At 41.6% G+C, this 22,964-nt stretch overlaps 2 protein-coding genes across 3 annotated transcripts in view; both read left to right on the top strand.

The window, feature by feature from the left end:
* cep85 (centrosomal protein 85) overlaps positions 1-5,744 on the top strand; it is an 82,513-nt gene extending 76,769 nt beyond the window's left edge. The window contains exons 13-14 of one of the 2 annotated variants that reach the window (XM_060847491.1): positions 1,343-1,520; positions 3,422-5,744. In XM_060847491.1, the coding sequence (XP_060703474.1) occupies positions 1,343-1,520; positions 3,422-3,585 (342 nt within the window). In that variant the 3' untranslated portion in view covers positions 3,586-5,744. Of the gene's footprint in view, positions 1-1,294; positions 1,521-3,421 lie in introns of both variants that reach the window. The other variant, XM_060847490.1, reaches the window with a different exon arrangement.
* Positions 5,745-13,444: 7,700 nt separating this feature from the next.
* On the top strand, positions 13,445-22,634 carry LOC132829896 (SH3 domain-binding glutamic acid-rich-like protein 3). Its single transcript, XM_060847303.1, has 3 exons — positions 13,445-13,551; positions 20,139-20,306; positions 21,094-22,634. Exons 1-3 carry the CDS (start codon positions 13,462-13,464, stop codon positions 21,157-21,159), a joined length of 324 nt encoding a protein of 107 aa, XP_060703286.1. The 5' UTR covers positions 13,445-13,461; the 3' UTR covers positions 21,160-22,634.
* Positions 22,635-22,964: the final 330 nt, after the last annotated feature.

Raw genomic sequence — 22,964 nt, 5'->3', positions numbered from 1 at the left:
CTCCATCTGGGGCAAAAAAGACTACCTGATTTTAGCATTCCATTCACAGTATTTTGTTTTCTTCCTTCATCACTTATGCATCTTGGAATCAGTGTACATCATCCAAAGTAATTCACCAGATTCTTCTAATATTAATGTTCCAAACCTGTAACCTCTAGCCATTGGATGTAGGATGACACCACCTGCAAGCTTCCCTCCATGTCACACTTGGACCTGTGTGGCTGTCCCTTTTGTTGTTGGTGTTAGCTCACAAACCAGGAACTCCTTAAGTACAACACAATGGGTGCATGTACACACCATGGACTGCATGATTTTAGGAAGGCAGCTGACTATCACCTTTTCCAGGATAATGTTTTTAAAAAAAAAAAGTGCTGACCTAGCCAGTGATGCCTACATTCAATGTATGTTTTTTCCTTTTTTTTTAAAAAAAATGAACATCTTGATCGTTTGTATGTGCATGCTGCTATTAAACAGCAAATTAGTACCTCCTTTGTACTAGCTGTTCTCCGTTTTGTTAAGGGTGGGTGGTATAGCCTGTCATTAGTATGTAACCTTCCATCGTTGCTCTACATTAATGATGACTTAGTTTCAATGCAATAATTATTCAGGCCTAAGTATAATGTTTTGGTTTTAATTTTTTTGCACTGTACACTGAAACAGTTAACTTAGATTTGCAGCATTTTTTTTTTGAAAGCCCTTTTCAGGTTGATGCTGTCCCATCCCCACACTCCTCTGCTGTCCTTCTAGTGCCTTCCACCATTACCCAAACTAGAGGTAGCTATGGCGATAGCTATTGGTATACAGCCATACCCCTTGGAAGACACTCTATCTCTTGGATAGAAGTAACTTCTATAGTACCAGAAGTAACTATCTGCAGTGTTTCCCTGAATCTAGGTATAAATTTACACTTGGTGGAAGTGCTAATTATGCTATGCCCTCTTATGAAGACAAACGCTACTCGGGTGGAAGGATATCGTTGAGCTGCTTTGACAATTCCCTGGTTCAGCGTGGAACCCTTCAGACAGGCTATCTGGCTGCTGTGTTGGGTACATTAAAGAAAACAAAATCAAGAAACAAAGAATACCTGCCCCAAAATTCAAAACTGAGGCTAATGTTACAAAATAGATTCATCATGTTATGTATAAATGAAAAAGGAGTTGGTGATGGAGGGGAGAGTGCTGGAAAATAACATCATACAATTGTGTGCCACAATTTAAAACAGTTACAGCTCAAGGCTTCACCATTTTTAAAAAGTGCATCAAAATACAACTAGATACTTTGCTCTGTTTTCTAGCTTTCTGCTCAGAATCAGGAGTTAATTGAAAAGAATTTGACTCTTCAGGAACAGTTGGCACAGCTGGACCAGAGCAAGCAGCTTCCGTCTGAAAGCATGCATCTGTTGGGGAGGCTGCAAAGAGAGCTGGCTAGGAGCTTGCATGATCTTCAAGCAATCTGTAACATTCTCACTCAGAGAACCCAAGGCAAAGATCCCAACCTCTCTCTGCTGCTGGGGATCCAATGTAAGTAACCAGTGTGCCTGCACTCTTGAAATAATCTTTTCTTAATGACAGCACATATGCATCCAAAACAGTAGAGAATTATAGTATTTGGGACTGGATTATTCGTCCAGATAATTTGAGCTGAAAATCCCAGTAGGATTATTTTAAAAATCAACAACTGTACTTAGTGGCAGAATCAGTTGTCAAAAACTTGTATTTATCCACACTTTGAATGTAATAAAATGTCCAAGGAATCTACACAACTGTTTATAAAGCAGGTTGACCCCTAGTTACCAAAGGCAATATGAAGGTGGGATAGTCAAAGGTAGGTTTTGAAGAGTGGGAGAGACTGAGAGCTGAGATCTTGGCATCTGAGACCATGCAGGTAAAGTACGGGATGTTGAAGTGGCCAAAGTAGGAAATTGCAGATATCTCAGGATTGGGGTATTGAAGGAGATTAAGAGTTGTAGGGGAAAGAGCAGCAAGTGAATTTAAATTGAAGAATCTTGAATCTTAATAGGCATTTTGCTTAGCTGTATTTCAGTTAGCTTGGTGAGCACCAGAGGGGAAAGGTGAATGGGACTTAGTGTATGTACAGACACAGAACAGACCATTCTCAAAATTCTGTCATTTAAAAACCCACTTGCATGGTAATGTTCTTATGTTGCACATTTAATACTGTACCGTAAGATGGGATTTAAATTGGCTATGATTTTTTTATCTTGTTCTAATGTTCAAATATCCTGAGGACTGCTCTTACTCGGAGTGACCTCTAGTGGCCACTTGTGGGGTTCTGGTCCTGCCATACTCGCCCATAGTCTCAGGGTAATTCACTGCCTTCAGGAAAGATGGGAGAAGAAATTTAAAATTACACTTCCCAATGGTTATAAACCTAGTTTTAAGGAAAGGCAGGTTGGTAGTTCTATCCTCATTTTAGATAACTCATAGAACTTTCACTTAACATTTCAATGTTTACATATCAACCCCCCCAAAATAACCCTGCATTCATTTATTGAATCAAAAATTGTCAGTACTTGGAATAACAGTTGTCCAAATCTAAATTTGAAGGATGGCATAAATTTTATGGGGAGCTATTGACACAGTTTGGTAATGAGATGTCATTCCTTTCAAACATATTAGTGAATATATAGTTGGCTTTAAGGGATAAAAACTCAGCTGGAGGAGGGTAATCCATTACGTATAGTTCCTATTCAGTTTCTTGCTCAACTCCAGGATCAAGGCTGAAATAAGCTGAGAAGCTGCTCAGGTTGACAAAAGAATATGCTTCAACAGCTCAATATCCACTATTGTTGTGGAGTGAAGGGAGGTATTTAAAAGTTCTGGAGGTTTTTTTTGGAAGGAAATGGAGGACAAGGTGTGATGGAAAGGGCAGCTGGGTGATGTAACAGACCCAACCATTCCTGAAGAAGGGCTTATGCTCAACATCTATTTTCCTGTTCTTCGGATGCTACCTGGCCTGCTGCGCTTTTCCAGCACCACAGTTTTCAACTCTGGTCTCCAGCATCTGCAGTGTTCACTTTTTCTCCAACCTGTTGTTTGCAAATCCTGTGAAATGTATTTGGGCTGCGTAGGCCTACTGCATAGACTGGCCCTGTTCAGGTGTGGTTGATGAGTTTAAGCAATAGGAATGATGGCCAATTGCAGAATGTTGTTTTCTGTCTGATTCATTCTGGTTATATTGATCCTGATCTGCAGTAAAAGATACTGACAGTGTGCTTGGCGTGAAGTTCCTCAACTTAAGTACAGAATAGATGAGAGAAGAGAGTGGATGATCAAATAATGGAATTTGGTAAGGTAGGAATGGCAGGGTTCTGTTCAGGATAATCCTTTATGGACTTTGGGCAGTTTGGTGGCTTCCTGGTCTCTGCTTTATGTTGTGTTGAATTATTTGCTTTCTTCAGCGATGCAGTACTCCAGTGCAGAAGAAGGGAACTGGCAGAACACTGAGCTACTGACCAAGAGACTGGCTGAAGTGAGGCAATTGAGCAGAGACATCGATGAGTTGAGGACTAGGATTTCGGATCGATATGCTCAGGACATGGGAGACAACTGCATTACGCAGTAAATGTGTGCACTGGCAGTGGGTGTGGAGGACACTGACTGGATTTTTGTGTTGGATTTTCTGGTTAATGCCTTTTATTGAATCTAATTCAGAAAAGAAGTTCACAAACTTGCCGCAACTAGGTTTCTTGTAAAGTAGAAACAGGTGATCTAATTTGCAGCTGTGAAACTTGCATCATCTTAACACATTAAACAGGCAACTGCCTTCCTTTATCTGCACTTCAATAAGTAGTCAAACTTTAAAATAAGTGCTTGTACACTCACTTTGTGTACTGTAATCTTCTCATTTTTAGTGAAAGTGGCAATGCTGCCAATAACTTGTGTAGTAGCAACATACTCTGGATGCTGGAGATCTGCACTGAAATTCAAATGCCAGGAACACTCAGCAGGCCTGAAAACAGCTGGATTAGGAGAATGGTTAATATTTGTACAGCACCTTTTCAAACTAAGGTATTACCTCTGTTTGTTTCTTCGCAGATGCTCAGTGGCCTGCTAAGTGTTTTTCAGCCATTTCTATTTTAATTTTTATTAAATTTTTATATTTGGTGACAGCTCCGAGATTGTTTGTTTGCAATTCTGTTAACTCCAGCAGAAGTTGAGAAACAGTGAAAATGTAATCCTAGGGGTGGTTAATCCAGTCTTTTCAGAGGGTTATTATAATTAACCATTTTTGAGACAAAGCATGAACTACTTTTGTAGCCAACTCCTATTAATCTTCTCAGGTGTACACTTCTTTTTTCAGATATAAAGGAATGAGTTGCTTCATTGTCAATTTAACAGTGTATCAGCAGGGCAGATGGAGTTTAGGGTAATACTTCCATTGTTTAACCACTCCAATCTCATTTAGGAAATTGACATTACCTGGAGCATATTCTGGCATTATTCGTGAGACTGAGATACTGAGTAGTATGTTGCAGGCTGGATTGTAATGCATCTGTGTATTTACACTAGCCCACACTGATTTAAACTATATAGTCATTCCCATCTCTTTCATTTTTAAAAGTAGTGAAGGTGGCTTTCATCATCAGAATGAAGTATTTTAGCCCTGTAGCATGGACCATTTCCAATACCCAGTTACTATAGCATCCAATCCCAAGTCAGGACTATATTCTCCCCAGTAGCTTTTTGCCCTTTCCTGTCTGTTTCCTAACTTCTCAACGAAACCCGTTAGATAATGTTTTCACTTCACATCCACCTCCAGGATCTTGATGAAAATTGGGAGCTTAGGAATTGAATTGAGATAACGGCTCATTGCCAGCCCCTCATAACAAACTAATATTCTAACTTGTGCAGAAAACATGAAATCACAATTATTTTAGAGGAATTCTGGTCTTTCAGTAGTCCTGACAGTCTCTGAACTGGACCACATGCTGGTCTGTAAAGTTGAGATTTTCAAATTATGCACTAGCATAGTATGAAAAGAGCATGTCACTGTTGCAGTGCTTGATTGCGCATCTATTATCATTCACTGTGCAGAGAGAAGCCACTGAAGATAATGCATTTAACCTTGTGTAAAGTGCATTGAACAAATCCCATGGGCCAGTAATGATCAATGGTTATTTGTTAGACCAGGAAAGGCTGCACTCAAGATCCTTGCCTGCCTTAGGGAGGGGTGCTAACTGATGCATCATTTTTCTGCAGACAAATGAAACTATATAATATGCTGTGGATTTGTAACTGTATAATCTAAAAGATTTAATTTCCACATCCCTTGTCTGCATTTTCTGACAGTTTTGCTTGTTTTCAGTTGATTTCCAGCATTCAAAGTCTGTTTGAAATCTTGCACTTCTGTACTTTTTAAAGATTAATTGAAAGGAAATACTCATCAAGTAACACTAATCTCTTGCCTTGTCCAGTATCCTGCTCAGTGAAAGGTTTCCTTTGTATAATGTCTGTCTGATACAAAACTGGCCAGTTTCTGAACTTCTACCCAACCACGAAATGATTTTATTTCCTCATTCATAATGAAAATTATGAATACTTCAGGATACTGAATAATTCATGTGTGATAAGCGTACCCTGCGATTGGAACTACTGCTCAGGATATCTCTAATTTTATCTGAACAGGATCAGTGTGATGGAGTGAAACTCGCACTGCCTTGCTTTGCCTTGAAAAGATGTTTGTTTGTACTAATTTTATTACAATTTTTGTACATTTTTGATGTAAGAATATTTATAAATTTCATATGTAATTACGTTTGTATTTGCAAATAAAATTTTCTATATAACTGGTTGTGCACCTGTAATCATTTTGCATTGACTTCATATTTTGATAACCCCCTGGAGGGAAAGAAAAATGATCCATCCCAGCCTTGAATTTCCAACAATGACTTTCTTCGTTTTCATTGGTGGCTGTTGGTTACACACAGTGACTCCCTTCTTCTGCAGAGGAAGGTTGTAGGTTCATAACCTTTCAGGTTCGAATGTCTCTCTCTCACTGCAGGGCTTTCAATTTTATGCTTGCCCTGGTAAATTGGCTCCCACTCTGCAAGGCCACACCTTAAAATTCTCATTCCCTTCCTATCTTTGTTTGCTCCACTGAGACTTGTGTTCCTCCAATACTGTTTCTTCTTATGTTGATTTTTCACCTCTACCTTTCCCTAATTTTAAATACTACAATTGGAAACATGGGTGTTTTTAATGGTGGTTAATTTTGAAAATTGCCACCGGTGATGGGAAAAGCTGTTTGGTTGTATGTTATTTGTCAGCAGGAAACTGATGGTAGACTGGTTGTTCAAACTAAGTTGGGATATCTGGTCAGCGTGGACGAATTGGACCGAAAGGTCTGTTTCCACACTGTATATCTCGAATTCTAAGCCAAACTAGAGGATGCAAGGGTTATGCTGGGTCTGCTGTTTGTCATGTACATAAATAATTTGGATGTGAATATGGGGTATGGTTCGTAAGCTTGCACGTGACACTAAAATTGATGGTATACTGAACAGTGCAGGTGGTTATCTAAAGAGTATAATAGGATCTTGATCAACTGGGTAAGTGGGCCAAGGATTGGCAAATGAAGTTTAATTCGGATAAATGTGAGGTGTTGCATTTTGATAAAACTAACCAGGGCAGGACTTACACAGTTAATATTAGGGCCCTGGGAGGTGTTGTCAAATCAAAATTTAGGAGTGCAGGTAAATTGCTCCTTGAAAGTGGAGTTGTATGCAGACAGGGTGGTGAAGGTGTTTTGGTATTCTTGCCTTCATTGGTCAGAGCATTGAGTACATTGAGCATTGGGTTGTCATGTTATAGCTGCACAAAACATTAATGTTGCAATTGGAATACTGTGTAGGAATTGTAATTTAAAGTGGAGAGGTCAAAGATTTACAAGAATGTTATCTAAGCTGGAGGGTTTGAGTTATAAAGAGAGACTGGATAGGCTGATACGTTTTTTTTTTCCCCCTGGATCATAGGAGGTTGAGAGGTGACTTTTGGAGGTTTAAAAAGTCATGAGGTGTATAGATGAGATGAATAACCAAGGCCTTTTCTTTAAAATAGGGGAGTTCAAAACTAGAGGGCATAGATTTATGAGAGGAAAGATTTAAAAGGGACCTAAGGGTCAGCTTTTTCATGCAGAGTATGTATGGAATGAGCTACCAGAGGAAGTGGTAGAGGTATGCACAATTACAATTTTTTTTTTAAAAAGACATCTGGATGGGTATATGAATAGAAAGAGTTTGGAGGAATATGAGCCAAATGCAGGCAAATGGGACTAGTTTGGTTTTGGAAATCTGCTCACTGGATGAGTTGGGCTTTTATGTGCCATATGACTCTAAATGTGCAACTTGTCATCATTATTCAACTGTATATTTGAAGTTGTAAAATGAATAATTGTATTGTCACTTAGTGTCCTTGTTCTATTACCTTTTTGGGAACTGTCAAAATTAAACCTGATCAAATATGTCATAGCATATGTTGCTAATTTAAAAAACTCCAGTATTGTGGCCCAGTTTTTTTTTAGGTAAAATTGATTGGCTGGTCTCCAGTGCTGGGATGGTGTTAACCAGAAACACACTATATTGCAGAAGGCACTTGTATATAGTTACCCAAGTACAATGTTTGCCAGCAGAAACACAATGGTTTTTGGGTTGGCTTCTTACCTTCAGTGTCTCAAGCCAGGGAACATCAAATTAGCTTTGGGCTTCTGCTCTCCATCCAGTATGCAAATCTAGTATATAAGTAGTTCAACTTGGGAAAGGGCCAAACTGGACCTGGTGTTGGGAAATGAGCCCAGCCGAGTGATTGAAGTTTCAGCAGGGGATTACATTGAGAATAATGATTACTTATGGACAAGACTTTGAGAATAGTATTCTAAAAGTGGTCCGAAAGGAAGAGTGCTAAATTTGGGGAAAAGCCAACTATAGCAAATTTGGCAGGAGCAGGGGAATGTTGACTGGGAACAGCTGTTTGAAGGTAAACCCACATTTGATATGTGGGAGGCTTTTAAAGAGAGGTTGATTGGAGTGCAGGATAGAAATGACAACATTTTAGGGAACCATGGATAACAAGTGAAATTGAGAGAAAGGAAAAAGGTCTAAGCGACTTGAAAACAGACAACTTTGGAAGAATATCGGGAATGTAGGACCAACCTGAAACGAGGAATTAAGAGGGCTGAAAGGAGTCATGAAATATCTTTAGCAAACTGGGTTAAGGAAAATCCCAAAGCCTGGAGGAGCAAGAAGCTAACTAGAGAAAAGGTTGGCCCTCAAGAACAAAGGAAAGTTGAGTGGAGTCAGAAAATGAGTGAGATTGGTAATGAATACTTCGCCAAGGAGAGGGACATGACTGAAGTTGAGGTTAGGGATAGATGTTTGATTACTCGAGGTAAAGTCAGCATAAGGAGGGAGGAAGTGTTGGGTATTCTAAAAGGCATTAAGATTGACATCCAGATGGGACCTATCCCAGGTTACTGAGGGAAGTGAGAGGAGATTGCTGGGTTCTTCACAGATGTCTTTGCAGCATCCTTGAACACAGGTGAGATCCTGGAGGATTGCTAATGTTGCCTCATTTAAGATTGGTAGCAAGAATAATCTAGGTAACTGTAGACTGAGCCTGACGTCAGTGGTAGAGAACCTGCTGAACAAGATACTGAGGGATAGGATCTATTTAAATTTGGAACAAAATGGGGCCCATCAGTGATGGGCAACATGATTTTGTGCAGGGAAGGTCATATCTTACCAACTTAATAGAATTTGTTGAGGAAGTGACAAAGTTGATTGAGGGAAGGGCTGTAGATGTCGTAGTCATTGGCGACTTCAACTTCCCAAATATTGATTGGAAGCTCTTTAGATCAAGTAGATTGGATGGGGCGGTGTTTGTGCAGTGTGTCCAGGAAGCTTTTCTAACTCGGTATGTAGATTGTCCAACCAGAGGGGAGGCCAAATTGGATTTGGTACTCGGTAATGAACCGGGACAAGTGATGGGCTTGTTAGTGGGTGAACATTTTGGTGATGGTGACCACAATTCTGTGACTTTCACCTTGGTTATGGAGAGAGAGAGGTGCGCACAACAGGGTAGTTTTTACAATTGGGGGAAAGGAAGTTACGATGCTGTAAGACCGGATTTGAGGAGCAGAAGTTGGGAGCATAGGCTGTCAGGGAAGGATGTGGTGGAAATGTGGAACTTTTTCAAGAAGCAGATACGACGTGTCCTTAATATATATGTACCTATCAGGCAGGAAAGAAATGGTCGTGTGAGGGAGCCTTGGTTGATGAGGGAGGTTGAATGTCTAGTAAAGAGGAAGAAGGAGGCTTACATAAGGTTGAGGAAACAGGGTTCAGACAGAGCAGTGAAGGGATACAGAATAGCCAGAAGGGACCTGAAGAAAGGGATTAGGAGAACTAAGAGAGGGCATGAAAAATCCTTGGCGGATAGGATCAAGGATAACCAAGGCATTTTATGTGTATGTGAGAAACATGAGAATGACAAGAACGAAGGTAGGTCCGATCAAGGACAGTAGTGGGAGATTGTGTATTGAGTCGGAAGAGATAGGAGAGGTCTTGAATGAGTACTTTTCTTCAGTATTTACGAACGAGAGGGACTGTATTGTTGAAGAGGAGAGTGTGAAACGGACTGGTAAGCTAGAAGAGATACTTGTTAGGAAGGAAGATGTGTTGGACATTTTGAACAACTTGAGGATAGACAAGTCCCCCGGGCCTGACGGGATATATCCTAGGATTATGTGGGAAGCAAGAGAGGAAATTGCAGTACCGTTGGCATTGATCTTTTCGTCTTCACTGTCAACGGGGGTGGTACCAGGGGACTGGAGAGTAGCGAATGTTGTGCCCCTGTTCAAAAAAGGGAATAGGGATAACCCTGGGAATTACAGGCCAGTTAGTCTCACTTCTGTGGTAGGCAAAGTAATGGAAAGGGTACTGAGGGATAGGATTTATGAGTATCTAGAAAGACACTGCTTGATTAGGGACAGCCAGCACGGATTTGTGAAGGGTAGGTCTTGCCTTACAAGTCTTATTGAATTCTTTGAGGAGATGACCAAGCATGTGGATGAGGGTAGAGCAGTGGATGTAGTGTACATGGATTTTAGTAAGGCATTTGATAAGGTTCCCCATGGTAGGCTTATGTGGAAAGTCAGGAGGCATGGGATAGAGGGAAATTTGGCCAATTGGATAGAAAACTGGATAACCTGTCGAAGTCAGAGAGTGGTGGTAGATGGTAAATATTCGGACTGGAGCCCAGTTACAAGTGGAGTTCCGCAGGGATCAGTTCTGGGTCCTCTGCTGTTTGTAATTTTTATTAATGACTTGGATGAGGGAATCGAAGGGTGGGTCAGTAAATTTGCAGATGATCCGAAGATTGGTGGAGTTGTGGACAGTGAGGAGGGCTGTTGTCGGCTGCAAAGGGACTTGGATATGATGCAGAGCTGGGCTGAGGAGTGGCAGATGGAGTTCAACCCTGTCAAGTGTGAGGTTGTCCATTTTGGAAGAACAAATAAGAATGTGGAATATAGGGTTAACGGTAGGGTTCTTAGTCAGGTGGAGGAACAGAGGGATCTTGGGGTCTATGCACATAGATCTTTGAAAGTTGCCACTCAGGTGGCTAGAGCTTGTAAGAAGGCCTATGGTGTATTAGCGTTCATTAGCAGAGGGATTGAATTCCAGAGTCGTGAAGTGATGTTGCAGCTGTACAGGACTTTGGTTAGGCCACATTTTGGAGTACTGTGTGCAGTTTTGGTCACCTCACTTTAGGAAAGATGTGGAAGCTTTGGAGAGGGTGCAGAGAAGATTTACCAGGATGTTGCCTGGAATGGAGAATAGGTCGTACGAGGACAGGTTGAGAGTTCTTGGCCTTTTCCCGTTGGAACGGCGAAGGATGAGGGGTGACTTGATAGAGGTTTATAAGATGATCAGAGGAATAGATAGAGTAGACAGTCAGAAACTTATTCCCCGGGTACAATAGAGTGTTACAAGGGGACATAAATTTAAGGTGAAGGGTGGAAGGTATAGGGGAGATGTCAGGGGTGGGTTCTTTACCCAGAGAGTGGTGGGGGCATGGAATGCGCTGCCCGTGGGCGTGGTAGAGTCAGAACCATTGGCGACCTTTAAGCGGCAATTGGATAGGTACATGGATGGGTGCTTAATCTAGGATAGATGTTCGGCACAACATCGTGGGCCGAAGGGCCTGTTCTGTGCTGTATTGTTCTATGTTCTATGTCATATACATGGACTTCAGTGAAGTGTTAAGATTTCCCATGGTAGGCTGATGGAGAAAGTGAAGTCGTATGAAGTCCAGGGTGTACTAGCTCGATGAATCAAGAACTGGCTGGGCAACAGGAGATAGTAGTGGAAGGGAGTTTCTCAAAATGGAGAAATGTTCACAGGGATCCATGTTGGGATCACAGTTATTTGTGATATACGTAAATGATCTGGAGGAAGGTATAGGTGGTCTGATTAACAAGTTTGCAGATAGTGAAGGGGACTGTCAGAATGCAGCAGAATATATATATATGTTGTTGAATGGTGAAATGGCAGATGGAGTTCAATCTGGGCAAATGTGAAGTGATGCATTTTGGAAGTTAGTACTTTTAAGGGTTACTGCTGAGTAAATTCTAACATCAAATTTTTCTTTGTTTTCTTGAAGGCAGTGGATTCTCTGGACAATGGCTTACCTGCTTCCCCCTACACAATGAGAACTTAGTTAATGTGCCAATTTAAAATTATTCATGTTTCTTTTTGGTTCAAAATCCAGGTATTTAGATCATGTTACCTAGTCAGTATTTATTGTTCAGCTGTTGTCCCATAAAATTATCACTTGCTTGTGACAGCTTGCCGTGTCCAAATTGGCTACAGTTTTTCCTTCAGTGGACACAGCATAAGTTTTTAAAATGCACTGAATTGACTTGGGATGTATGCAGCTGTGGCTGAAGTAATGCTGCAGATATGACCTGACTTTTCCGATGGCCAGATAACTATTTCTGAAGCGAATAGGAGTTTTGCATGGGGCTCCTACTGAATCCAAAACTTAGCAGAGGCCAGGAATTGTTTGGGATATTCCCCTGCGCCTGGACCCTTCTGAAATTGTCCATTTAGGGAATTTGAAGGGTTCCGCTGCAGGTAAGCGAATAATCTAACTTCTGAGTGTCAAATGCCAAATTGAACCCCCGAGTGTTTTAATACAACACTTGACGGCTGTGAACAAAAGGGTGTGCTTTCCCTTTCTCCGACTATTTTGTCCGACAAGGGATCTGTCAGAATGTAAGTTTGGCTCTGTTTTCCTGACAGCCTTGGCTGGAATCTCCTGTGAGACACATGCTTCGTTGCATGCAAGTCGTGCGAGCGGGGGGGTTGTCATTCCTTGGATAGTCGAGAGGGAATATTGGATGAAGGTTAAGAGCAAACGTGATTTGAAGATGCCGGTTTTGGACTGGGATGGACAAAGTTAAAATCACACAACACCAGGTTATAGTCCAACAGGTTTAATTGGAAGTATACTAGCTTTCGGAGTGACGCTCTGAAAGCTAGCGTGCTTCCAATTAAACCTGTTGGACTATAACGTGGTGAGGAGCAAACATAATGTGTTGAGTTATATAAACAACTATTAGCCATTTCATGTCAGTTTAGATTGTGAGGAGGCTTGACAGGGTAGGTCTGAAGAGGATGTTCTCTCACGGGAGAATCTAGACTAAGGTTCAGGTTTTTTTTTGAACTCTCCCTGAAAAGCTGGTGGAAACAGACTCTGAACGTCTGAGAGAGAGAGAGATTCTCTTTAGGTAGGGAAGGGAATGGTTATCAGGGATAGGCAAGATTGTGAATTTGAGGTTGCGATCAGAGATTATCCATGGTTTTATTAAAAAGCGCAGCAGGCTCAAGGGGCCGAGTGGCCTTCTGCTTGTTGATGCTATATATAAAAACTGTGTAGTGCTGGAAAGTCGCAGCAGGTCAGGCAGTATCCGAGGAGCAGGAGAATCGACGTTTCGGGCCGGAGCCCTTCAGGAATGTAGCGAAGCGCACAACTTGCGCTTTACCCGAATCATGGATGTTTCTGGAACAATGCTAAATGAATCTTTACTCTCTCGGACTAATGGTGTTGCTGGGAAAGATGCTGAAAGAACTTTTGAACTAAAACCTTGAAGAGCATAAAATTGACGAATATTTAACTTGAGGGGAATGTCCCTTCATTAACTGATGGACTGGTCTTTAACTTTATCCAGATCTCAGTTTTTCTGCTGCTTGGTATATTTTTTGTTTGCGAAATTGGATGAATCGGGATTACAGTATTAACCACGTACCGGTGTTCCAGAGACATTGGGACTGACTGAAATGGAGCATTTTCATTTGGGGACGTTCCCTGAACTGGTCCCGGCGTGAGGCGGGGCAACTGTTCCAATTGGCCGCCTTCAATCACATGGCGAAGTGTTTCTCTGATGTTCCTGTCAGTGTTGAGTGAGAGCAGCAGAGACAGCAGCGAGATGAGTGTGAAAGTGTATTACACGACTGTGACCGGCTCCAGGGAGGTGAGTGTGTAATAGGGACCGAAGGGGCTGAAGCAAGGGGAGGAATTCTGAGATCCTGCCACCGAGCATTGTCTCGGAACAGAGGAGGCTGAGAATCTGACACACCCAGTTGTTGGAAACCGAGTAGCGGTAATGCAACATTGTTAACTGCAATCTTACAGTTTACAAATACACAGCGAGTAAGGAACGGCCTTAAAGACAAGGTGTGGGTAGTCTAGAGGCTGCGTTTATGCCGTATCGTCGAATAACGAGGTTAAAGCAACCGATGCTCATTTATTGTTTCATCCAAAACAATTTTGAAACGGGTATTGTAATTCTGCTGCTGGGTCTGCCCGACCCCGCTCCTCCATCCTTTCTGTCGTACCCACACCACTGATTCCTCGACCTCTGCTCCATTAGTGTTTCAGCTAATGCAAACCACGGCTTTGCCTCTCCCCTCTCTCAATAGCTTTCAAAAATGCGTTATCTCGATGGGTTTCCTGATTATCTCCCTCACCCCAATAAACCATTGCGTGGCACTTGCTGGATGTGAGATAATGCTAGGAATCTTATCTATTTCTTTAAAATATAGATTTTTAAAAAAAACTAAATCGGCTAGTTCCATTGGGACCATGACTAAATCAGAACTAGACTGGTTCATTAATGAGCCTTAATGGAATTTAATATTGGCTCTATTATTCAGGTCGTTTTTCAAAGATTGTTTTGGGGTGGGGAGCTGGGAATTGTGAACACCAGCATATTTGTCTCTTTCTGTGATACTTTTAGAAAGTGGGAGAAGTGTTGACATTAACCAAAACTAATGTGAACTGATGAATCCTTTCCATTTTAGTGATCTTTGCCATGAATAACAAGCACCCTTGACCAGTGGGCAGTGAGCTAAGTTCAGGCAGATGAGAACTAATTTCTGTGTTGCTTGTGCAGATAATTTAACATTTCAGACACATGCATTAGGCCACATTGTATGTATTCAAACGTCTCAAGGCATTATCAAACAAAATCTGTAAATTAGGCAGATAAGGGAGGTTCTCTTTTTGACAAGTGATCCAAAGCTATGTCAAAGAGGTTTTATGGAGCTTCTTAAAGGAAGATAGAGTGAATCCCAAAACTTTGGGCCTACGCAGCTAAAGAAATCGCCTCCAATGATGGAATGATTAAAATTTGAGATGAGTCAAAGATCAGAATTTGAGCAATGTAAATATGAGGGTTGCAAGACTGAAGAGAGATTAGACTGGCTTGCAGAGTTGAGGCGAAGAAGAGATTTTAAAAGTAAGGGTGGGAACTCCTAAGACTGACCACACTTCAGGATCAGGAGCTAATGTTGCTCAATGCAGTAATGGGAGAACCTGGAATCTCTTCTTTCAAGGTAAGTGTGACATCAATTCAGAAATTTGTTACATATTGGCCAATTTCAAAGGTGATGCCAAATGAGTGGGTTTGTGGTACAGTTGCAGGGGGAAGGGCGGGGTGTTGAAAAATAGGTTGAATCAGATAATCCTATTAAATGATTATGTGGGTCACCCTGTTCAACTGTAACTTAATTGGCAAAAAAGCAGCTTTGTTCAAAGGGTCAGTTAGACTCAAAACATCAGCTTTTTTCTCTCCTTACAGATGCTGCCAGACATGCTGAGATTTTCCAGCATTTTCTCTTTCGGTTTCAGATTCCAGCATCCGCAGTAATTTGCTTTTATTTATTTGGCAAAAAGCAGGAATGGAAGTTACCAATCATGAAATTCAGAGAACTAAAGCTAAGCAATCTTAATGCAGAAGGTTATTCAGTCTATCGATTTGGAAGAATCAATCCAGTTCCCCTGCTCTTTCACCAAGCTGTGAAAAATGCCTCCATTTTGTACACCACTTTTTTCTGATGTTGAACCTTTGCTGATCAATGAAGATCAATTACTGCTTCTCTCGTCTCCATGTAACTGACTCTCTTGAACCTTGCTGTTATTTTGATGAATCTCCTTTGTACCTTCTCTAAGATGTTAACATCTTTCTTAAATGTGACAGAGCTAATACTTAATTAGATTGATCATAATTTCCTTGCTTTTATACTTTCTACCTTAAAAAAAAAAGTTTGGGGTTTAATTACCTTATTGACTTGTCCTACTGTGGTCAAAAATTTATGGTCAGTATTGGTCTTTAATCAAAGAAAGATTAAAAATAAAGCCAATCAAACTACTTAATATTATGTGGTATCAATTTTGTTTTAGTTTAGCTCAACCTTTTTTAAAATTAAAATCTGTAAATGCTTAAATTCCAATTTTAATTCATTGAATGGATCTGCTGTTGTTGAAATTTTTGTCCAGAAGCCCAAACTGCATCAGAAACATGGAACCCGAACTTGACTTTGAAAGCATTTTGGATATGGCTGTAACTGGCCTCCTATGTAGTTCCGAGGAACAGCCAGGGCTGTGATTCTCTTTCAATTAAAAGAAAAACGTTTGTTTTTCCTCAATCCACTGTGACCTTGGCACAACTATTTCGTTCACAACTTGTTGCAACTAGTTCTCCCCTAGACTGCTCTTAGCTGAAAGAATATGCGGGGCAGTAGTGCTTTATGATGGATTTACAGATCTGGAATTAATCCAGAGAATGAGAATTCAAATCCCCCTATCGCAGTTTCTCGATTTGGTTTTCAAAATAATCTGGAATTTTTCTAAAAATCTGCCTTAAGTGCCCACAAGACAACCCCAGATTGCCATTAAAACCCCCAATTGGTTCATTAATGTTGTGTTATTAATGTTTTAGTAAAGAAAACCTGATGTCCATACCTGGTGTGGTTTTTGTGACTAGATTTTTCCCTGCTATCTTGCACCTTTTAATTTAAAAATCTACCTGCCAGTGTGTTGGAGAGCGGAAGGAAAACTGGAATGTAATGTATCCTTGCAGTGGACTGAGCAGCTATGCTTTGACATTTTGAAAGCTTGGTCACTGCTGACACCTCATTGAGTATTTAATTATCTGTATTCATTGGCCTCATAACTTTCAGTCCTTTTATTAGAGCTAAATCCTTGCTCCTTATGAAATTACTGTTGGTGCTTGTATAAATTACTTCATAATAACTCTTTCCCCTTCCCCATTCCCAGTCCCCACCCTTGTCTCTTCAGTGTGAAATGGATGGGAATCTGACAAACCCACTAGCTTTCTATTTACTTTTGGATTATCCAGGAAATTTGGTGATGTTAAAACAGAAAATGTTTGAAATAATCTGTAGAATTTTGGTGCCTGAAGGTTGTTTAGTGACCTGGTCAGCAAGGAGCATATAATCTGTCCCTCCCTTTGCTGAGTTGCTGCTCTGTTTTCTGTTTGATATCTAGAATCCCGATTTGGCACAGGGAGACCTTGGGCTCATTTTGCATTTGACTGTTTTTTTAAGTGAAACAGTCTGGTACTTCTGATTTCTGTACTTGCTTCATTGCCCTTCATATACTTCCTCTTTATACAGCTCTCTTTGATTATTTTTAACAAACCTGGTGTCTCCATCCTTTCAGCAAATGTTTTTCAGATCAAAGCAACTCCCTGCATAAAATTAAGTAATTTACATCTCTCCGTTGTTGGGGGAAAAAAATTGAAGTTTTGATTAAAACCAGGAAAAAACACTTAACTGAATTGGAGATTTAGTGCTAGATATAGAGAGATTGTCTTGCCTTTACTATGCTGGTCACGAGATCCAAGGAATCTGTCACTTTTAGGGTTAAGTAGTCTATTTTTTACTCAGCTGTCTGAAAATGTCTGTAAACTAATGGCAGAAAGAATGGTGTTCATGTCTCTGACTACTTCCCACGCCCCACTTGCATGTTTCTACCTATGTCTCTGTCTGTCTCTGCCTCTTGAGTCTGATAATGTGGAACACTTGTTAATTTAATGTTTTCAGTGACACTACGTTAATTTTAAGATGATTAAAATGGATAGATGGCGTCATTTGGGGAAAACCATTTCCTTTGGGGGAAGAGTCCAGAACAAAGGAGTGGGTCAAATATATAATTAGATCTGGACTCTTCTGATGATCTCAAAGTACCAATTCACAGAAAGGATCATAAAAATACAGAGCCTTTATCCCTCAAAAGGCTATATATCCTCCTCCTTATCACCAACAAGGTGAGCTGGAGAGCCTAGAGTATTATTGTCTCTACTCCTTGACACTTATGTTGCTTTTGATGTCTCAAACTCGCTGCATTGCAAACCCAACCAGATTCAACCTGCACCACCTACCTTGTGGCTGTTGCTCTCAGTCATAGAGCCATCAAGATGTACAGCACAGAAACAGACCCTTCAGTCTAACTCATCCATGCTCACCAGATATCCTAACCTAATTTAGTCCCATTTGCCAGCACTTGGTCCATATCCCTCTGAACCCTTCTTTTTCATATACCCATCCAGATGCCTTTTAAATATTGCAATTGTACTAGCCTCCACCACTTCCTCTGGCAGCTCATTCCATACATGTACCACCCTCTGTGTGAAAACGTTGTCCCTTAGGTCTCTTTTATATCTTTCTTCTCTCACACCCTAAACCTATGCCCTCTAGTTCTGGACTCCCCCACCCCAAGGAAAGAATCTTGTCTATTTACCCTATCCATGCCCCTCATGACCTTATGAACCTGTATAAAGTCACTTCTCAGCCTCCAACACTACAGGGAAATGAGCCCCAGTCTATTCAGCCTCTCCCTGTAGCTCAAATCCTCCAACCCTGGTAACATCCTTGTAAATCTTTTCTGAACCCTTTTCAAGTTTCACAGCATCCTTCCGATAGGAAGAAGACCAGAGATGCCCAGCTTGGGTAGTGGTTGCAGTAAGGACTGGTAGAGGTACAATAATGAGTTCTGCTTGTAGGACAGTACACTGAGGACATGGAAGAGCTGAGCTGATTTAAATTACTGGAAGTTCCAAAGAGAATGCTGAATGAGAGAGTGTGGTGGAGAATTTTTTAAAATGAAGCATTTTTTTTTTCTGGATCATAACGGTAAAAGATTAATAGAGGAGGATTAGATGGGCTTTACAGTTTGCCATATGTTGATTGGAGGCATCATTGGAAGCATATATAGGGATACTATAAGGAGAGACCTCAATGGGAGAAATGGAGTTTTGGATTATGAGAGAGGGACTTCAATAAGTTTTTTTTTCTCTCTCTAAATTGCCAGTAAGGTATTGATCCCCATTTAATCTCTTTAATTGGGACTGAGTGGGATGAGCAACATGGTGAAAGCCATTAACCGGTGAGAGTTCTGAGCCACGACTTGAGCAGTGAAGAGCTGCATCAAGGTAATGGTTACTCCATAAGAGGCTGCCCCTGACCTCTGGATTCTTATCGTTTGTGACCGGACAAAATAGGGGTAAGTTCTTCTGACGTCGAACGATGGGTTAGAAACTGCCCAAAGTAGTCACCAAGCCATGAGGAATAATCATTGATCATTACAGGCCCCTTTTTAAGGGCTGAGTTACTTAAGGTATTTATACAATGAATCTTTTGAAATTTTGTGCATTTTCTAATGCCCTGGCTTTGTTTTCTCATTTCCTTTTTTTTGTTTCCTATCTGATCACTCATTCTCTAAATATTTAAAGGTTTGCTGCAGATGGTTGTGAAGCAGTGACCTCAGACTGACGTTCTTGGCCTGTTCATCTTGTTCCTTTATCTGAAGCTGAGAGTTTAGATCTCCCTGGGTTCCTAAAGCATTATTATTACCATTACCCACCCAGGTATTGAGTCCAAGCGAGGCTGGAATGTGCTGTCTTATTTCACTGATGGCTAGAGAATTGTTCCGGAAACATCTGCAGGGGAGCAAGAATCCTGCCAGAGAAAATGCAAAAACAAAGAGGAGAAACCAGATTTCCGGCTGAGCAGCAGTGTGTGGGAAGTTGACTTAACACAGACTGTTGAAAGGTCTGAGGCCAGATGTGCCCTCGCTCGCACACCTCCCTCTGTCTCTGTGTGTCACTCTCTGTCTCGCTCTCGCTCTCTGTCTCTACAGCTGCCTGGTATTGAATGTTTCATTCTTTACATCATCTTGAACTAGAGTCACAGTTTGCTCTCTGCTGAAATAAGAGGATGCAGCCACCAGGCAGCACTGAGGCTGGTGACAGATGGAGTGTCAGCACGGGGCTCAGTCAAGGATGTTGACCTGTTGGGGGCCCTCTTGTGCTCTCTCTGTGTCAAGCTCACAAGTGTTTCCACTTTTGCATTCATGTAACTCTATAAACAGAGTAAAATGTCCCAAGGCACTGTGCAGGAGCTATATAGAAGTTTAAAATGAAGCTACATAAACTATTAGGAATGTGGCAGGTTTTAAAAGAGTTTCTTAAGAGGAGGAAGGAGAATGGAGAGCCACAGAGGGTTAAAGAGGGTATTCCAGAGTTCTAGGGTCGATACAGCTGATGGTAAGGCTTCTAATGGTGGAGCTGCTAATCTGATAAACATAAGAAACTTTGGAAGGTGATGGGACTGGAGGAGAGGGTAGATATGGTGGGGGAGAAAGTGGAGAGAATTGTCACTGTCACCCCTGAAAAGTTTCTAACTGTTGGAAGAGGGTGGAGTGGAGAGATTTACTGGAAGACGAACTAATTGCTCCTGTTTTGCTGATTTTGTTCAGGTAAAATCCCAGCAGTTGGAGGTGATGCGAGTCATGGATGGTAAAGGCATCTCATATGAATTGATTGACATTGCACAGAATAACTCTTTAAAGGAAGAGATGAGGATCAAGTCAGGAAATCCCAAAGCCTTGCCTCCTCAAATCTTCAATGGCGAACAACACTGTGGGGTAAGACTGGTGCAGCCTGTACTAACCAGTAGTTTCATATCGGCCACAGTCAGTGATGTTCCACAGCCGAATGTGGCATTTGATGCCCTCTGCTACTTTGCATCCAAATGATCACCAGCCCAAACAGCAATAGTCAGCAGAGATGAGGTTTCTAGGTAACATCCAGTCTTCACATGAAGAATCTATGGAGACATTCAGTTTTGTCCAGCTAAAACTCCAACTACCAAGAAGTTAGTCACTAATGGAGGGACCCATAGGGCCCACTGTGTGAAAATGAGAGAGAAGTGTTGAGGAGTGGTATGTGTCAGGGCTGAGTGTGAGGAGTGAATTGGGAACTCAGAATTTCTTTGGAGTGCATGGGTGACTTGTCACTCACAACCACCTGATGAAGGAGCATTGCTCCGAAAGCTAGTGCTTCCAATTAAACCTGTTGGACTATAACCTGGGGTTGTAGAATCAGAGGAACACTGGCTTTGGAGACTTGTGGGATTGCAGGAAGTTTGAGATATACAGAGGGCTGAGGTGGGACCATGAAGGGTTTTGCAAACAAGGACAGGAATTTTAGAATACAGATGTTGCCAGACTGGGAGTCGATGTAATTCAGTCAGGACAAGGGAGAACAAGGCTGGATGCAAGTATAGATCTGGGCAGCAGAGGTTTGGCTGAGCTGAAGATTTGTGGAAGATGAGAGGGATGTCAATCCGGGAAATAGAGAGGCAGAGTTGTTCCAACCTGGGTGTAGGTCATAGCTGAAAGTAAAGGACACTGACTTTCTTGTTTCTCACAGGGTTACGAGGATTTTGTAGAGGCCGTGGAAATGGCTGACGTGCGGAAGTTCCTGAAACTCGACTGAGATCTTACCGGTGCCTGATTGGCCAGAGGCAGAGCGCAGAGGCTGCCTGAAGCAACTCGCTGCCCTGCGTGTGGATTCAGCTGTGTTAGAGCCTTTTAGAAACAGCCTCTCTGCCTCGCTACTTTATCGGGAGCTTGCTGCCAAATCTATTGTATTTTGTCCATGTAAACTGTTAATGATTTAAAGATTAGTCATTCCGCAATTGAATTAGAACTAATCCATTCCTTGAGATGAGTTTGCTGGCTGGAGGGTACTACGACGGAGGGGAGGTGAGGTTTGAGTGACTCGCAGCTCAGGCAAACCTAGTACAATGGACTTTGGAAGATCACTGCATGGGACCAATCCAGAGATTGCATTTCCCATCTGTTCTGAGATATTTGTCCAACTCTTGAATGGGAAAAGCACCACTTTGTTTTCAATTGGAATGTGATGTTCTGGTGGGTTCAGTTCCTGGAGACTGGCCCCTGACCTAAACAAAGGAAAATTGGGTCCACTGAGTCTGGGGAAGGTAAGGGATTCCTGGGTGATGAGAGGGGGAGGAAGTCCAGGCTGATGGAAAGAATACTGTTTTCATTTTGTTTAAGGTGAGAGCAGTTGTTGGAGTGAATCAATGATGTAGTGATATTGAGACTAAAGGCACAAATTGGAAGGTTATAGGGTGGTAACTGCCCTCAAGAAATTATCAGGTTAGTACTGTCTTGTTGCCATTTAAACATAGTGATTCACTCCAATAACCGAGCAGTTTGAGAGGATGTTACAGTATGATGAACCAGGCTGTGAAAGTCACCGCTGTCCTGTGATTAGGCAGTTTAATGGGACAGATGAGGTTTGACTGTTAGCTGCTCTTCTCCATACATTAGGGAATTGGGCATTGTTCCAGTATGCTCGTATTTCTATGGGGGAATGTTGCAGACTCCAAATGCTTGGGTAGTTTGTAGATTGCAACCACTTCGGGTATCCGGAGTCATTATTGCTGCCGTGAGTTTGTGCGCTTGTCCCACGTTTTTTGGGATTTTGAGTGCCATTGGTTGACAAGCCAACAACCATGGGCCAAGAAATTTAATTCTTATTTCATTTTAAAAACATAGCATCTCTCAGATCTGGCAACATTTTGTCATTGAAGATACAGAATTCCTCTACCTCTAATCTGCCTGGTACTTTCTCCCAGTGCTTTGACCAGCTCTATCTAAACAAAATGGATGATTTATTGTTCTGGCTGATTGTCATGGCAATGTAAGAGATACATAGAAACCATTCAGCAAATGCTTTGCTCTTGCATATACTGCCTCTGCCTCGCGTTCTTGACTCCTTTTTAATTCTTTTGTCTTTTTCTTACTCAATGTTGCTCACTATTCCTCTCCCTCATATCCAACCCTAACTCCTCCTACTTTGTTCCTAGTCTGGACCAATAAGAATTTCTGCCAAAATATTAAATAATGTCTTCCAGGAAGATATGAAATGTTTTGAACGCACAACCAGTTTCTTGCTGCTTTCACATGTCTCTCGTGTGTTTATTTATTGACAACACCAACTCCTCATGGATTCACAGAAATAAACAGCAGATCAAGTAGAGAAGAGGTGAATGGAAGAAGAAGCCAGCTGTGAGAGTGGCTGTCTCCAGAGTCAGTCAATAGTGTGTGTTTGGGATGGAGCTGCTGAGTTGAGCTAGGAGGCTTTGCTAATGTATACACAGTGAGGTGGATCCAGGATAGTGAGATGGGGCTGCGAGTAGGAGTATATTCCAAACCTGGCGTGTGTGTGTGTGAGATCATTGGGATGGAGGCTGTGCTGAGAAACCTGAAGAG

The sequence above is a fragment of the Hemiscyllium ocellatum genome, chromosome 30, assembly GCF_020745735.1.
Source record: "Hemiscyllium ocellatum isolate sHemOce1 chromosome 30, sHemOce1.pat.X.cur, whole genome shotgun sequence".
In the NCBI taxonomy this organism is placed as follows: Eukaryota; Metazoa; Chordata; class Chondrichthyes; order Orectolobiformes; family Hemiscylliidae; genus Hemiscyllium; species Hemiscyllium ocellatum.
The sequence above is the reverse complement of the archived record's forward strand: the minus strand, read 5'-3'. Positions and strand labels throughout refer to the sequence as shown.

Bases quoted from the DNA above. Each gene is read 5' to 3' on its own strand.
- LOC132829896 (XM_060847303.1), top strand. From the start codon at position 13,462: ATGTTCCTGTCAGTGTTGAGTGAGAGCAGCAGAGACAGCAGCGAGATG. The intron at 13,552-20,138 runs GTGAGTGTGTAA...GATTTTGTTCAG, and splicing joins CTGTGACCGGCTCCAGGGAG to GTAAAATCCCAGCAGTTGGA. The intron at 20,307-21,093 runs GTAAGACTGGTG...TGTTTCTCACAG, and splicing joins ATGGCGAACAACACTGTGGG to GGTTACGAGGATTTTGTAGA.